This window comes from Tiliqua scincoides, chromosome 2, assembly GCF_035046505.1.
Source record: "Tiliqua scincoides isolate rTilSci1 chromosome 2, rTilSci1.hap2, whole genome shotgun sequence".
Classification (NCBI taxonomy): domain Eukaryota; kingdom Metazoa; phylum Chordata; class Lepidosauria; order Squamata; family Scincidae; genus Tiliqua; species Tiliqua scincoides.
Genome location: NC_089822.1, coordinates 133866446 through 133882952, shown reverse-complemented (window position 1 = coordinate 133882952; position 16507 = coordinate 133866446). Strand labels below are relative to the sequence as shown.

Genomic DNA, 16507 nt, shown 5'->3' with positions numbered 1-16507 from the left:
AGGTGCCCAAGCACCCACAACCCATGTGCTCTGCGATGGCTCTGCGTGTGGTTGGAGGGTGCTTGGGCACCTCACGCAGCAGTGGCACTTTCTGAAGGATTCTGGTGGGGAGGCTCTGCCTCACCTCCCACCTGCATGTGGGCTTAGAGTGCTTGGGTGCCTCAAACAGAGGTGGCACTTTCCGAAGGACTCCAGTGGGGAGGCTCTGCCTCACCTGCCACTTGTGTGTGGGTTGAGAGTGCTTGGATGCCTCACACAGGGGTGGCACTTTCAGGAGCACTCCGGTGGGGAGGCTCTGCCTCACCTGCCTCCACCCCCCCCCCGGTTAGTTGGCAACCTTCAGTCTCGAAAGACTATGGTATCGCGCTCTGAAAGGTGGTTCTGGCACAGCGTCTAGTGTGGCTGAAAAGGCCAATCCGGGAGTGACAATCCCTTCCACACCGGGAGCAAGTGCAGTCTGTCCCTGGTCTGTCTCCCTGGCTATGGGCCTTCCTTCTTTGCCTCTTAGCCTCAGACTGTTGGCCAAGTGTGTCTTCAAACTGGGAAAGGCCATGCTGCACAGCCTGCCTCCAAGCGGGCCGCTCAGAGGCCAGGGTTTCCCACTTGTTGAGGTCCACTCCTAAGGCCTTCAGATCCCTCTTGCAGATGTCCTTGTATCGCAGCTGTGGTCTACCTGTAGGGCGCTTTTCTTGCACAAGTTCTCCATAGAGGAGATCCCATGTCCCTGATATATACTCTATGCTTGTGGCCAGCTCCTCTAAACACAACTGCACATTCCAGGAACGCGCAAAAGAAGCGCTCCGACGTCACGTGACACCTTCGAACGTCTCAGCCCACACCTGGACGCGATCGACCATTCCAAAGGGGCCTCAGCCCAGCGGAGAAAGCGAAACTACAATCCCCACAATCCTCTCGCAAAACGTTCTGGGACTACAACCGCCGCCATGCATTGTGCTCGCCCCCCCCTCTGCGCTTGACGTATACCGGCGAAGGCGTAGTGACGTTATTATGGCGTCAGCGGGGTGAGAGTTCACGGAGGCCGGAGCCGGTGTCTGTCTGGCCGCTGGCAGAAGAGAGACCTGGAGGGAGTCGGATCGTTTCCTGCAGGCTCCCCCCTCCATGGCGGCCCGCCGGCTCCGGGAAGTCTTGCAACTGGGAGCGCGGGGGGGAGGGCTGCGACCGAGAGCGTTCCCGGCTGGCTGGTGAGCGGGGACTGACAGGTGGGCTGGGAGGCTGAGGCTGCGATCCTGGCACACTTTCCTGGGAGTAAGCCCCATTGACTAGAATGGGACTTACTTCTGAGTAGACACGCATAGGCCTGGGCTCTCAGGCTGCCATCCTCTCCACACTTACCTGGGAGGAAGCCCCACTGACTAGCAAGAGAGTTACTTCAGAGTAGACATGCCTAGGATTGAGCTCTGAGGCTGCACTCTTGCCCACACTTTCCTGGGAGTAAACCCCATTGACTAGAATGGGACTGACTTGTGAGTAGACATGCCTAGGATTGGGCTCTGAAGCTGCTGTGGTAGGGCAAGGCAAGGCACCCAAAAGCTTCTTGCTCTGGTTATTCACATTGTAGTGTTGCCACCTTTTTTGCTGTCAGGGCTCCTGTGCCTTTCCTTGCTCTGCATGACAACTAATCTAACAGGTTGAGGTTCCCTTTCCTTCCCTCCCCAGCACTCCCATCCCCATGTTAGGAAAAGATCCGTCCACTGAGTTTCTGCTTCTCGTGCAACTTTTCAAAGTCCAGACAGCATATTAGTCATACACCTAGAAGTTTGAATTTAAAAAAAATATATTAAAACAAACATTGACCATGTCCACAACACAACCCTCTACAAAAAAAACTGCTTAAAAGTAGTTTCAGTCTTGGAGGATCTGGAAGCATTGAATATTTTTGCAACCACTTCTTTCAAAATCTTTCCCTACCTGCTGTGTATTTCGAGCAGCAAACTTTTAAAAGCCCAGAAACATTGCAGGAAGGAGAATGTGACATTCTGACTTCCTCTGCATTTGCGAGCTGTGCTGTCCCAGATAAGAAATACTCTCTGAGTTATATGGAAAAGGAACACACCTTAAAAGGAAATGAGATAAAGGGACATTGGGCAATGCTGGGCTGGGAGTGTAGGGCCTAGGAAGGGGTAGGGATGTCATTCTGAACTCTCTGTACTTTGGCATTTATAATGCAGTTGTGTTGTACCAAGGCGTTTAGGAGAGCAAAGCCTATATGACCTATGGAGGAGGCTTTGGAAGAGCAAATGGCCAAAGATGAGAACTTGGAAACGGAAGGAGAAACAGAGGTTGAAATGGATACTTGTATACTGAGGACGAAGTGGAGGCGCAGTGATAATTGTGGAGAGGTACTGGTTGTATCTGTGTACAGGAGTCTGAGGCAGTATATAAGAAATCCCTCTGTGTAGATACCCTTTAACTCTTTGTATTCTTAACTGGGGTATCTAAATGAATGGGTTTGTTTCACTTCATGTTTTATTTGAACCAGGTTTCAATTTGGTCGTTTTTTCTTTTCATTTTTTTTATTTAAAGGAAACATTTATTCTTTTCAGTTCTCCGTGCAAATATATAGCTACAGCTCTGCAATCAGTTATTTGTTCATTCTGCAGGGAGAAAGTGCTGCATTAATCTATCTTTAGAGATGTGCATAGGAGGAACTGTATATTGTACAGAGGAGTAAGTGCTAACCTAGAGAGGTCTTCTTGGGCAGTTCTTATTTGCAAATATGTAATCTGTGTGGAGCAACGGGGTAGGGGGGGAAGAAAGCTGCATAATGGAAGTCTTTTATCTTATTTAAATAAAAGAGATAACTCAACTTGTGAGCAGTTAAATTGTTTTTTAGATCAACAGATTTTGTTAAGATGTTCATGATCTTTAGGCTGACATTTACTACCTTTTGACTGAGTAAAGCTTGCCAGGTCTGTGTTGCCTGTAACAGCAATGGAACAAAAAAGTTCTCTGGTTTACAGCATAGAGTTCTCAGGACGATATCCCATTTTACTCCATTTACCCTTCAAGCTGAGGAAGGTTAGTGGTGCCTATTTTTTTTAAGCAAACAAAGATATGTTATATTCAAGGAACATTATGCAGGTGCAGAGTTGAAGAGAGTTTCTTCCAAAATGCACTTTAGTTTCCCTTTCAAAACACGGCTTTTCAATATCCTCCAATAGTTTTGTTTTTCTTGGTTTCTGTATTGCGCTTCCCTCAAAGTGTAAAAATTCATAGTAGACTTTACACATGTAAGCGCACACCTCCCTTCCTCCTGTTCTCTAGCCATTCTTATATTATAGAAGTCATCTAGCCATGAGGACTTCTAGAATGCCATGTTGCCATAATGTTGTGATTGATTAGCCGAGCATGGGTAAGTTGTGGAGGGGAGCGATGGGGCACATCATGGAACCTATTGTGCTTGTGCGGTGCCTAAAATGCATGAATGGATTATGAAGCTGGGACTTGAGTGGGAGGTGCCACTGTTCAATGAGGAATCGTGCTTTAGGTTTTGTAGGAAGAGCTGGCCTTTGGGCAACTGGTGTTCTCTGGAATGTTGTTTCATTTTGGTGAAGCATCAGATGCTTTAGTTTTGAAGCTGTCCTCATGGTAGAAGAAGGCCTTCAGCTAAATGTAGTGAGTTGCAGTGGTTAAGAATATGAGCTGTGAGCTAGAGGCTCTTGGTGCAAATCTTAGCTTAACCATGAACTCACTGAGTAGCTTGAGGTAAGTAACTGTCTCTCTAGCACAGTTCCTCTTCCATTTCTGCTAGATCAGTCTTATCTCCATATCTTACAGGCTGTTTGTAAGGACTTATGAGATCGTGTGTGTGAAAGAAGTGCACTAAATTTCATTAGTGGGCAACTCTTTCCCCCTGGCCTTTTATATAGCATTGTGGCTGTTTCCCTGATAGAGGCAATTCTGTTCCAAATCTAGTGCTTTTAATAATGAATGGAAAATTTTATCACCTGACTCATTTTTTTCCAGAAGTATCAATACATCTGTGTCAAAAGTTTGAGTGTGAAGAGCTGAATATGACTTTTTGGGGGTACTACTGTTTTGAAGTTGCTAAACTGTTTACAAGAAGCTCCCATTCCCAGGAGAGCTTTATATTTTTTGTTTCCTAGTGTGCCTGTAGTGTATCTTAACCACAAGTTGGGTTGAATGGTTTTCTCTCATGGGCAAGTGATAGTGATGTTGTGTCTATCTCTCCCATAAGTGACTCATGGAGCAGAAAGAGTGTGAAGGTTAATTATCAAGCGCTAAATGTTCCATTTGTTGTATGTCCTGTCTTTGAAGGTAGTTGGCATAGCTTTTGGTATTGCATAGGTTTGAATTTTAAATTGGACTTTAATGTTGAAAGCAGCTCAATGTGAGAGTCTTCATGCCAAAAATTGGGGTTATAATGTTAGTTAATATTGGGTAGGGAAAACATAGGGAGGAGATAGAGAATATGTAAGTACTCTTCAGAAAATTAGCACAACTTCTGGCTTAAAAATCCACATCTTCTTTGAGAAATCTGAAGAGCTGTCACTCTGGCTCTAAGCTGGAACCTTGCTCAGGGTTGGTCCTTTCTTCTTGAAAGGCCCTAGTTATTCTCTGGAAACCAGTCCTACCAGGGGCTTAAGGACACTGGGGGTGTGCACATGCAATCTGAGTTTCCAGCATGCTTGACAAGGGGATTGGCGAAGGTTGGCTCTGCTGTGTTTGTGTGGTTCTCTGTTTCTGTTTGCTGTGCCAGCCTTTTGAGTTGGAGTCACAAAAGGCTTCCAACCTGAGATTTCATCACCAAGAGCAAGGTCCACTGAAAAAGCCCCAGAGGTCTGAGACATGGCTTGAGGCCAGATTGTCATTCGCTGGGATGCGTGTGGCGTGATGGTGGTACATGCAAGGTCCTGCTGATGCTTCTGTTTCATTAAGCAGATGGGCTTTGTGAGGGTTAATCTACAGAGAGCTCTGAGCACTGTTGTCCTGGGTTAAGACAGTTGTGAAGTGATACACTGGATTTCCTGTGCCTTAAATTTCTTATGTAATAACCCTATTCACAAGCACCTGAGCTTGCTTGGCAGTGCCCCAAAATAAATGTCCTTCTGAACCTGCTGAGCTGCTATTACTATAATTGGTCATTCTTTCCCAAGTCCTTTGTCCCTGAATATGCTGCAAACTCCTACATGTTGGATTCACAATCCTGGGCTGAGTTGCTTATGGCAAATAGATCCTTGCCATCCTGCAACACTTGGCTGGTGCATGTCATGTTTCTCACCTCCCCACTTTCACAGTGTGTCTTGTGACCTTGAATATGCCTGCCTTTGTGGCATCCAGCAGGTATTGAAGGACAGGTGGAACTAGTACATTGACTGAGTCTTTGTTCCTCTCCTTTCTGGAAAAAGTCTTGAAGGGAACCCATCTGCTAATTTTAATGAAACAGAATGTGATAGGAATTAAGCAGGAGCCACCATCCCCGTAGACTGAGAGGAAGAACAGGAAACTTGTAGACTTCTCCTCAGCTCTGAAAGAAAGCTATCTGTAACCTTGTCTGTTCTGATGAAGTGTATTGATTTCCTTTTCCAGCAGGAAAGCTCTTCCTTCTGTAAACGGGCTTTCCCCATTGTCATTCATTCTGAGCATTTATTGGCTGACAGAGCAGTCCAGCTGAGCTGAGGGCAGGCTTAGTGACACCTATTGTGTAAGAGGAGCCCATCAGGCACTCCTATAAGGCAGAAGCTGGCTAGGGCAGAAGGAAGTGCTGAAGGCCTTGTATAACCTACCCAAGGCTTAATGTTGGCTGGAGCGAACCTTGTGGGAGGAGGATGAAATTGCCACTGCTTATCTGTTGAAGTGCCAAATTGTCCCAGGCAGCAGCCAGATGCTGTACATATGCTTTCCCTGGGCATAAAGAGCTTGTGATCCAAAGGCAGGCTGGATTCTTCACTGATTAACATGGGATGCAACCCATTGGAAAGGTCTTCTCCATGGGTCCCATTGATATGAATGGTAACTTCTCCAAGGTGTCATTGTGCTCTTCTGTTGCACCCATTTAACTCAGTGGGGTTTGCACAGAAGAACTCGCCAGCAGGTATTTCTCTTGTTCCCTATTATGTGTAGCATGACACTGACTTCTGGCACAAAGGAACCATTGCATTCACTATTGAAGAGGATTATGGAAGGTCAGTGGACTGTGTGACCTCCAGGGAAAGTCTGTAGTAATGAGGAGGTTAGCTCAATTCTCTGCATTGTTAGGCACAGAATAATATTTGAAACATTTAACTACAGCAACGTGAGCCAAAGACTATACTCACTGAACAGTCTGTGCTATTCTGTCAGGTGAACGTCATACTTTCATGGCTGTGAAGACTCATTCTCAGAAGTCTGGAAATTTGTCTAGGTTTTGAGGGAGATGTATAAATTGTCAGATTAACTAGGGACTGAGCTCATGGGAGGTGATGGGCCTGACCCCAGGGCAACCTTTAGCACTTCAGAATGTAGTCCATATTCCCTCCCATGAAGGTGGAAATGGAAAAGGTGCAAAAGAGAGCGACTAAGATGATTACGGGGCTGGGGCACCTTCCTTATGAGGAAAGGCTACGGCGTTTGGGCCTCTTCAGCCTAGAAAAGAGACGCTTGAGGGGGGACATGATTGAGACATACAAAATTATGCAGGGAATGGACAGAGTGGATAGGGAGATGCTCTTTACACTCTCACATAATACCAGAACCAGGGGACATCCACTAAAATTGAGTGTTGGGTGGGTTAGGACAGACAAAAGAAAATATTTCTTTACTCAGCGTGTGGTCAGTCTGTGGAACTCCTTGCCACAGGATGTGGTGCTGGCGTCTAGCCTAGACGCCTTTAAAAGGGGATTGGACAAGTTTCTGGAGGAAAAATCCATTATGGGGTACAAGCCATGATGTGTATGCGCAACCTCCTGATTTTAGGAATGGGTTAAGTCAGAATGCCAGATGTAGGGGAGGGCACCAGGATGAGGTCTCTTGTATCTGGTGTGCTCCCTGGGGCATTTGGTGGGCCGCTGTGAGATACAGGAAGCTGGACTAGATGGGCCCTTGGCCTGATCCAGTGGGGCTGTTCTTATGTTCTTATGTGGTGTGGCAGAGGTGTCTGAATTCCCCCATTACAAGGTACATAGAGGACTCAGATGTAGAAAACGTTTGCTAGGTCATTCTTTCTCGTAATTTTGCAGTGATTGCAGAACTGCTAGAATTTCAGGTGGCTGCTCCTGTGTTGTGATGTTAGACTTTCAAGATCAAGTACCTCTTTGAATTAATCACTGGAGGGGGCACTGGATTTCCTAGCACTTAAGGGTGTAGTCCTAACCAACTTTCCAGAACCGAGGTAAGGGCAGTGCAGCTAAGGCAAGGGAACAAACATTTCCTTACCTTGAGGAGGCCTCTGTGACTGTCACCCAACTACACATGCCCCATTGACACAGCTGTGTCAGTGTGGGACAGTTGGTTAGGATTTGGACCTAAATCTAGCTAATCATGAGGGCTTTTCAGTTCCAGGTACGTGCCATCCTGTGGGATTCTGATGGTTCGAACCCCCTGTGCTATCCGCAGCCACGATTGGGACTTCAGTGCCCAGCACAGCCGAACGTTCATCAACTTTACAGCACCTTTCACCAACAAACGGAAGGAATATTCAGAGAGGAGGATCATTGGGTAAGTAAGTTTGCTTCACAGGAGGGTAAAGTGCAAATACTCAGGGTGCTGGATTAGTTGTTCTGTAGGACTCCTACAAGGACTGCCCCTTCCTAGTGGTCATAATATATCCAGAATATTTAGAATTAAGGTGTTTGTTATGCTGGACCTTAGTCAGCACAAGAATGAAGTACTTGTGTACTTTGATGACAAGTGCGGGTCAGGGAGGGCCATCTGATAAGAATGAATTCTGTACATGAATTTTTTTCATCAGACTTGAGGTATCAGGCAATTGTCTTGTCAAAAACTGTTATCTGCTACAGTTCTAGTAAGTGCAACTTTCTGGACTGCTTTCAGGAATAGAGTGTGTAAATGCCAACTGAAGTTCTTCTAACTTCCTTGAATTTTTGCGTCTCCATCTGCAAAGAGACACTCAGACTCCTAATATAGGGTGGCAGCTTGTGCATCTTCCTGGTTTTCACCATGTCTGATAATGACACCCAGTTTTAACCATTGTGTCTTGTTGGGTTTTTTTTTTTTTCTGCAACCAGAGAGGATAGAAGTCTATCTGTTTCTCAAGAGATAGCTGAGGATTTAAGGGAATTTGTGAAGTCACTATAACTCTGAATTGGAGACCTAGATTTTATTTAAAGGTCCATGAAACTTCATGGGCAGGGTAAATATTTGCTGGGGGAAGGAGATTGTTAGTATGGAGCTGGTTCCTTTCAGTATCCTTCTTTCTGGACACCTTCCTTCCCCATTCAGCATCTCCACTTCCACCTTCTCAGTATCGTCACTTTATCTCTTCTTCCCTTTCCTGAGACCAGGTCCTCAGCTGGGAGAAATGAAGCATGAGAAAGAACAACATCTCTTCCCTTCCCCCCTCCAAAGCAAAGTTATTTAGAGAGGGTAGAGGCAATGCTGCTTTCAGAATTTTCTCTCTTCTGGGCTTCAGAAAAAGGCAGTTTCCAATATCCTGTGAGATTGTAGCCATACTACATTTTTGCATCAAATTCTGCTAACAAATTCCTTGGACAGGTTAGTTAGATAATGATTTGCCTTTCATTGTGATGTACAGAAGTTACTAACCAGGCTGTCAGTGTTGTATGGTTCCTTAAGTCTCTTATTCTCCCCCTTTTCAGTTATTCTATGCAGGATATGTATGATGTTGTGTCCAATGTGGATGAATACAAGCACTTTGTTCCCTGGTGCAAAAAGTCAGTTGTGGTCTCTAAGCGTAGTGGCCACGTGAAGGCTCAGCTGGAAGTTGGCTTCCCCCCTGTCGTGGAGCGCTATACGTCCATCGTGACACTGGTGCGGCCCCATCTGGTAAAGGTGAGCCATACATTTGTGCCTTGTCTAGTCTGTAATCCCATCTAGGTTGAGAGTTTTGTGGTGCTTTTTTTACCTTCCTAATTTTTTTGGCATAAACTGACATCCTGACTCAGCAGTTTGCCTTCAATGCTCAGTTAAGCTGGGAGTAGATGATTTAGGCAGTGCTGGCTTCAACGGCCCATGTTGCAGATTTTAAAAAGGGCTAGCAGGGAGGCTCTGTGGTGCTTCCAGCCTGGGCACTTCTTGGCATATCTGGGGGATGCAGAGAACTGTCTGTCAGAGATGCTGACAGGTGAACCATGGCCCTGATGATGCTGTGATTTGAACTGGGATGATATTGTTGTACTCTTCTGTGCTATGCCTGGCCCTGAGAAATTTGACTGCCTTGAATTGCATTCCTTTATCCTGCCCTAATATATATATATATTTTTCTTTTATTTCAGGCTGTCTGCACTGATGGGAAGCTCTTCAATCACCTAGAGACTAGCTGGCGTTTCAGCCCTGGCATTCCAGGCTACCCTCGCACATGTACAGTGGACTTCTCGGTAAGCACTCGTGTCAAAAAGATGTTGCCAGCCAGATAGGCTCCTGTTGCATGACAGATTCATCAGTCTGTGCTGACAGGAATGGGCTGATCCCTCTGAAACAGGAAGGGTGCTTCTTGCCCATTGCAGAACCCAGGACCTGTCAGGCAGCAGGAAACGGAACACCATCTGCAGGAAAACAGTCAGTGAAGCAAGTGCCCTGCTAATGTGCACACGCTACCAAGAACATCTTGCATTTAAACAAGAGGCAGAACTCTCAGGTGTTTTGCCTCTTAATTTCAGTCCTTGGCTCTTAGGGAGCAAGTGAGGCTGAAAGCTACAATTCTTGGCCTTGATCTCACTAATTCAGGAACTTAAAGTCATACCTATCTGTGATTCTCAAAAGTGTGAGGACAGACCTTCTGGTAGAGGTAAATATTTTCTAGGAGATGCTTCTCTGTTCTACTTTTTTGTGTAGTACGGTTCAGGAAAATGGAGATTTCCTCTACCTACAAATGATCCTAGCCAAAGCTGCAAAGGGAGCAGTAGCAGTGTTCCTCTCTACTGCATTTAATACTTTAAGATGATTGAGGACAACTGAAGCAATGCCCTGTTTTTTGGATAGAGCCAGCCAGATCATGAAGCAGGTCGAATTCCCTTCCTTGGGTGGCAAATCTGACAGACATATTGTGCATAACACTCTCTCCCTCCCTACCCCCCTAGTATCTGGGATGGTACTGTTGTTCTAGGGCAGCCAGTAAAGTTTTTCAAGGACAGCATCATCTTGGACAATCTTTCCAGGTCAGCAGAGGATGAAAACAAATGGGAGATAAAGAATTCTGTTCATTTCTGTACACCATTTCTCACTGCCTGCCCTCTTCTCTATTCTCCCCCTGGCTAGGTCAGGTTTTCAAGCGACAGTAGAATCCTTGAGACACTGGCAAGGCTGATGTCATGTTACCAGTCCCTCTTGGGCTGTTATATTGTAGGTTTGCCCATGGCAGCAAAGCAAGAGGACCAGGGAGATGGTTGGGTGCTACCTCTTTCTTTAAGCAGCAATGAGGCTAAGCTTTCTCCAGTTGTTGGAGCCTTCTATTGCAGCTGTAGGAATGGGATGCTGAAGTCTCTTATAGGACCTTTAGTATCTACTTTGCTTTTGCCCTTGTATACCGATATGCCTGGGACCAGAGTATTAGCTTCATCTGATTTGTAGTTGGGGAGTGGCAGATCTCTTGTAACACATGTCCATCACATACAACGGGGCTTCTCAAATGTATGGTAGAAAATCTCCCAAGTCAAGCAACTTTCTTTATAAACCACCTTTCAGGTTGAAGCTTCTTGGAGGACTCCAACCTTGCTATCTGTCCTGTTCTGCCTTGGTTCTGGGAAACTGGGGTGGCCATGTCTGACGAACCTTTTCCTTCCTCTCTCCTCAGATATCTTTTGAGTTCCGTTCCCTGCTGCATTCCCAGTTAGCCACGGTGTTCTTTGATGAAGTGGTCAAGCAGATGGTGGTGGCCTTTGAGCGCCGAGCAGCTAAGAACTACGGGCCTGAGACTCGCATTCCCCGAGAGCTCATGTTCCACGAGGTCCATCAGACATGAAGTTCATCAGACTGGCTGCTTCAGTGGCCGCACGGACCCTTTGTGCTGGGGAGGGCCCTTGTGGCTGAACCTGCCATCTTTTAGCTATTTATTTGGTTTCTCCTGGTATCCTGTCTAATTTATCCACTGGACCTGGTGTGATGAAAGAAACTTGTTCCTAAGGAAGGGGCCAGGCTGCCATGTTATCTGTGGAGCAACTTCTCAACTTTCTGTTTTGCCTGGTCATCCTCATATACTGGGTCACTTTTTGTGTAGCACATTTTATTTTAATCTTTTTTTTCCTTTTTAAAATCGCCAATCTGAGGGCTGCCCTCCTTCTCCACCCCTTGTATATGCCAGTGTGGCTAATTCAGGCTGTGGACTGTGCCAGTTCCTGTTCTTGGGGAATCGGGTGGCAGAAGCTCACATGCATGTTTAGGTTCTCTTGGTGCCTCTTGGAAACTGTGTATCTTAAATCAATCATCAGAATTGACTGGGCCTGCCTTGTGGTTACAGAAAGAAGGGAGAGGCAGCACCTGCTATCTCATAAATAGCTGGACTTGCAGGCACAAAATACAAACCTTGCTTTAGAAGGTTTGGAGGCCAGTGGAGAGAATATAGATACGGCAGCAGAGTGGTAGGCAGTATTGTGTGGCTGGTGTCTGTTACAGAGGATGGTGGAGGACAGAAGGCATGTTCCAGTTGCTACCTGGAGGCTGTACTACTAAACAAGCATCATACCTGTGCTACAGCCCCAGGCTTGAGCACTTCTTCCTTGCCCAAATAGTTTTAATATTTGGGCTTTCCAGGGGTTGCTGGCCCCCAATCAGCTGCCCTGGAATGGTCTTTGTGCTGGTATCAGAACGCAAAGGAGCTTTTCAAGATGAGGGAAAGATGTGTGCCAAATAAAGAGGAAGAAAGGTGTGGCTTTCTGATAATTTTAGAAATGAGCTGTTAGAAGTCCGTTCGGGGTGGGGGGAGTGGGTTAGGGGAAATGATGCCGCCTGCAGGAGTCCCACCAGAGCTTTCGGCAAAGTTCAGGTTCCCATGTACGCCTGGCTCATTGAGGCCCAATTCTACAACTCTTAAATATGACCAGGATGTCAGCAGTGGGTAGAGAATCAAGTGTCTTGTTTTTTCTCTTGAGTGAAGTACTATGACCCATGCAGATTCCTCAGCCACTGTGGGTTCAAGCTACTCTGTACTAAGTGACTGGGAAATGGCATAAGTCGGGTGGAGGCTGCTGCCTCTGGGGCAAGGCTACTGTCTGCGCAGAGCAATGGCCCTTCTTTGACTAGATGTATTTCCATACAAGGAGAATTGCCACACTTTGTGTACAGTTCATTCAAAATGGAGTTGCCATATGGATAGCTGGAAGAGTAGTTGGACCACCACTGTTCCCTTTTACCTTGGCAGAAGGAGCTTAGCCAGGACCCGTCTGCAATTCCATCTCTGCAAAGTGCCCTGCAGGGGCCAAATTGAATGCTGGGTACTGTGGCCATCACGCCTGCTGGATCTGCCTGTTTCAAAAACCACCTTCTGTTTGCATTATCCCATTATAGATCCTGTCAAACCCCCCACCCCATTTCAGGGTGTATTTGTGTTACCTACTTTGCCATAAACTCAGTACCCTCTTCCTAGTTAGCAAACAAATTAGAGTTTACCTACATTAGATGCACATTTTGCACAAATTGTGGACGCACATGAATGCCAAGATTGGGAGAAGGGCTCTTTTTTGACTGGGTAGCCATAGGAAGTCTGAACCACCACTCCTCAGTGCCCCAGAGAACTGAATCCACAGCTAAGGGGATCCATGGACTGGGGCAATCTGGGCACTTTGTGTGTGTCTCTTGGCTGCATATTTGTAGAGATAAAGTGCTGTGTGAGTGTGGGAGCGACAGAGAAGATGGATGTAGATATTGCCATGTATGTTTTTCAGAGCTTCCCATTGATTATGGCTTCCTGAGACTGTGGTTTTTTTTAAATTGAGAAGTCTGACCATCCCACCTGATCAACAGTTGGGTGTAATGCTGCTGTGCCACAAACCTGTACCTTGAAAAAATTATGCAGGGTTAGTGGTTCAATGGCCTTACCTTACAGATGTCATTTAAACCATCGTTATTTGGACTTTTTGAGTTTAGGACCAGAATCCCTAGGCCTACAAATTCACCGTTTTGCTGAAGTTACCATGATTTCTTCCTTGGCCTCTGTGGTGCCTGTCTTCTGGTAGCTGCTTCCCATCTACGGGAAAAGCTCTGCCTGATGGTGATTGCTGAACTGAACACCAGAGACTGGGATTGGATCTTACTGTGGCTGGGTGGCAGGAGGAAAGTAGCACAAGAATCACTAGAGTGGCTCCCCCACCCCAGCATGACATCATGGAGTGAGGCTGCCTGTTGTGGCATGGATACCTGAGCAGCCTTCTACTGATATAGCAAGATATTTTTGCCCGTGGCTATCTCCTTTCTGCCATCGCACAGTGTATTGCTTCCCTCTGTTCTAAGCCAGCCTGGGTTTTGGGTAAAACTGGTTGCTCTCTTGCTAAAAGTTCTGGGTGTATCTACTAGTGCTGCCAATACCCTGGAATCTGGGGGGTTGCTCTTGTTGCTACAGTTCTGGAAATGGCTGCCTACCTGCTTATTCTGAACTAGCATCCTGGTTTGGAAGCAGGTCCCTCAATTTGGTCAGTTCCTTCTTATTCCCTCACCCCCAATTTTGAACATTGGCTTGCTGGATGCTGAGTTCTACTGTGATTGCCTGAACTGTGTTAATTTGGTCCTGCAGTTTTTAAACAAAAACCCACAATTTCATATTTTTAAAAAGTGCTCCTCTGCCCCATTCTTGACCCCTTTTTGAAGGTCTGGTCCCAAAGAATATACCTTTGCCTCTGTTTACTCTTTATCCGTTTATGCTGTTACCTTGAATGCAAGCTGAAGAGACTGCCACACAGAGCGCACAGCTGAGTGCGCTACCAACCCCTCTCAGAAGGGATGCATTTTTAAGGCCAGTACCTTACCAAAGGGCACCAGGCTTCTCAGAAGACTTGGTGGAGCAAGTATCTTTCTTCCTAGGCTTATGTATGCGTGTATTTTCCAAGTGCCCAGGGGAGGTTGTTGGCTATAACAGCTTCTGGCCTGCTCTGCTAAGCATGTCCTATGCTTATGGAAAAATTGCAGCTTTAGCTCCCTTGTCCCTGAGTGTGAGAGGAGTGGCTGGACATATCCCTGGCTGCAGGCCAGTCACCTGACTAGCACAGCAACCTGTACAAAGGACAAGACGTCAGCTTTAAAAAAATCTCATCTGTTTGTATAGGAGGGGGGATTTGAGTTTGTGAGAGTCCCAGGTTCAAGCCTTGTTCCCACCTGCTGGTTTTCGGCCATCACCATTTCTCAGTTGCTCCTACCGTAAAAGAGTGGGGGTTACTGTGTGAGGATAAAAAGGAATTTTAAGGCAGTGGGGAAACAGAAGTGCATTTCAGGATTCCTTCAAACTGCCAAAAGCTGTAATGTCTTTCATACAACTTCTCAAGGTACCAGAGACCCTTTCTCCTACTGTCAGGCATTGCTACTATGAAGTTGCAGGCATTTCCAGCCATCATCAATAAGCTGAACAATCTTATTCACACTTACTTGGGAGTAACATCTGTTGAACTCCTTGAGATGTATGCCTAGTAAGTAGAACCTAGTTAAATAGACTTGTACAATAGGGGTAAATGCCTTATTGTGCCAGAGTTGGTGTTGTAAGAGAAGCCTGTGGGATGGGACTGGTAGTTCTCTGCAAGCAAGTACTGACTCCAGTGGGTTTGCTCCAGGTGTGACAGGCTTGCTATTTTGCAAAAAGTGTGGTGTTTGCTGCAAAATTCAGCTTTCTGCAAATCTGTGTTCATTTTTTTTTTTAGTTATAGCCCTTGTGGCTATGAAGATCTGCATGTGGGTTAAGCTTATCAACATCTCAGATGACCAGTGGGTGGGGCTTTGTACTCGGCCTAAAGGTAACAGAATTCAGCTCTTCTGATGCAGAACTGGCCTGACCCGAGTGCGTTAAACACAAAAGCAGCATAAAAAGTACACATAGCCATCCATAGGAAGCTCCTTTACTACTTGAGATATCCTGCTTCAGTTGCTTCTCAGGCCGAGCCTAGCTGCTTCTGTTTCGCAAAGCTGACTTCTTTTTGGAAGTGCAACCCCGTACCTTCTTAAAATGGATTCTTACCTTGTTGACATGGAGAAACTGGCTTTCTATTGAACTCAATTTTGGTGTGGGCTTCTGTTCCCTAAGATTTTTGGATAGTGCAGGTCTTCCATTGCAAACCAAACTATTTTAAAAAATATTTCCTATGTATTTACAGATTTCAGAGCCCTTTGCTCACTGTGGTTCCTTCCATACCTGTAACTAGCAACTTCTTTTAAAATAAAAATAGCAAAAGAAAGTCAGGTATTCATATACTGTATTGGGTGATTCAAGCCACATAAAATGGAGTTGAACTTTACATTTGTCCTGCAGGGACCAAGCCCAACCAGTGTTTATGAAAACAATGCCAGTTCTTTCCAGACCTTCTAGATGGTAAAAAGGAGATGAATCTCAATAGCAACATCTAGTTTCTCCTCTCAAGCACCAGGAGATGGGCTAGTGGCTCCTGTGGGTTAATTGGAATCATTGCAAACTATCCTTCACTACTGTATGGTTTGATGAAAGCTATAAACCCCCATCAAACTGACTGGTAAATTGATCATGGTACTGATGCAACTAATCATACTTAAACTCCATTTATTTCTATGAAGTTTAAGTTAGTTCCCATTGATTTCAATGGGACAAGTACAACTAACTTCACATGAAGTGGCATGGGGGTCTATAATACGGGGCCACAGGCATACAAGTAGGTAATGGGGCCAGAGCAGGTGTTTGTTAAATCATACCCCAAGTTCAACTTTGTCTGACCTTGTTCAGCCTGAATTTCTCTGACAAGAGCTTTGCCTCACAGTAGGACTCAGCTGGATCTCAGAACTGTCCTTTGTTATGCTTCTAGTGGTACTTTCCATTAGTGGCCACATGATTCTTACTATCCCTTAGTCTAGCATGTTAACCTTTGCTCTCCAAGGGCGAAGCAGGCCTGTCCAAGATGTTACTGCAGTGCCTTGTTCTGCTTCTGTCTGTATCTTCCTCATGCTGCTCAGCTGTCTCGTGCTTTTTAGGCTGGTGTGTGTGCTACCTCAGCTTGTAGGAAAGGTATTTCCAGAGAAGTTAGAAGGGAAGCAAAAATCATGCAAAGTAGGAAGAAATCATTTTGCCATGTCCTTTTAACTGTGAATTTTATTTGATAATTGACAAAAGATCTGTCTGAGAATGTTACAATGGAACCAATCCCAAGAGCATTTTTATAGACAAATTAAAAAAAAATTGTTTGCAAAA

At 45.7% G+C, this 16507-nt stretch overlaps 1 protein-coding gene across 4 annotated transcripts; it reads left to right on the top strand.

Moving 5' to 3' along the window:
* The first annotated feature begins 1026 nt into the window (after positions 1 to 1026).
* Positions 1027 to 16507, top strand: COQ10A (coenzyme Q10A). 4 transcript variants are annotated; one of them, XM_066616247.1, is made up of 5 exons: positions 1027 to 1202; positions 7516 to 7677; positions 8799 to 8991; positions 9435 to 9536; positions 10952 to 16507. In XM_066616247.1, exons 1-5 carry the CDS (start codon positions 1120 to 1122, stop codon positions 11117 to 11119), a joined length of 708 nt encoding a protein of 235 aa, XP_066472344.1. In that variant the 5' UTR covers positions 1027 to 1119; the 3' UTR covers positions 11120 to 16507. The 4 variants fall into 4 exon arrangements, with proteins under 4 accessions (XP_066472344.1, XP_066472345.1, XP_066472346.1 ...); XM_066616248.1 differs by having other exon boundaries at positions 1164 to 1220; XM_066616249.1 differs by lacking the exon at positions 1027 to 1202 and adding an exon at positions 2179 to 2360.

Bases quoted from the DNA above. Each gene is read 5' to 3' on its own strand.
- COQ10A (XM_066616247.1), top strand. From the start codon at position 1,120: ATGGCGGCCCGCCGGCTCCGGGAAGTCTTGCAACTGGGAGCGCGGGGG. The intron at 1,203-7,515 runs GTGAGCGGGGAC...AGGGCTTTTCAG, and splicing joins AGAGCGTTCCCGGCTGGCTG to TTCCAGGTACGTGCCATCCT. The intron at 9,537-10,951 runs GTAAGCACTCGT...CTCTCTCCTCAG, and splicing joins CATGTACAGTGGACTTCTCG to ATATCTTTTGAGTTCCGTTC.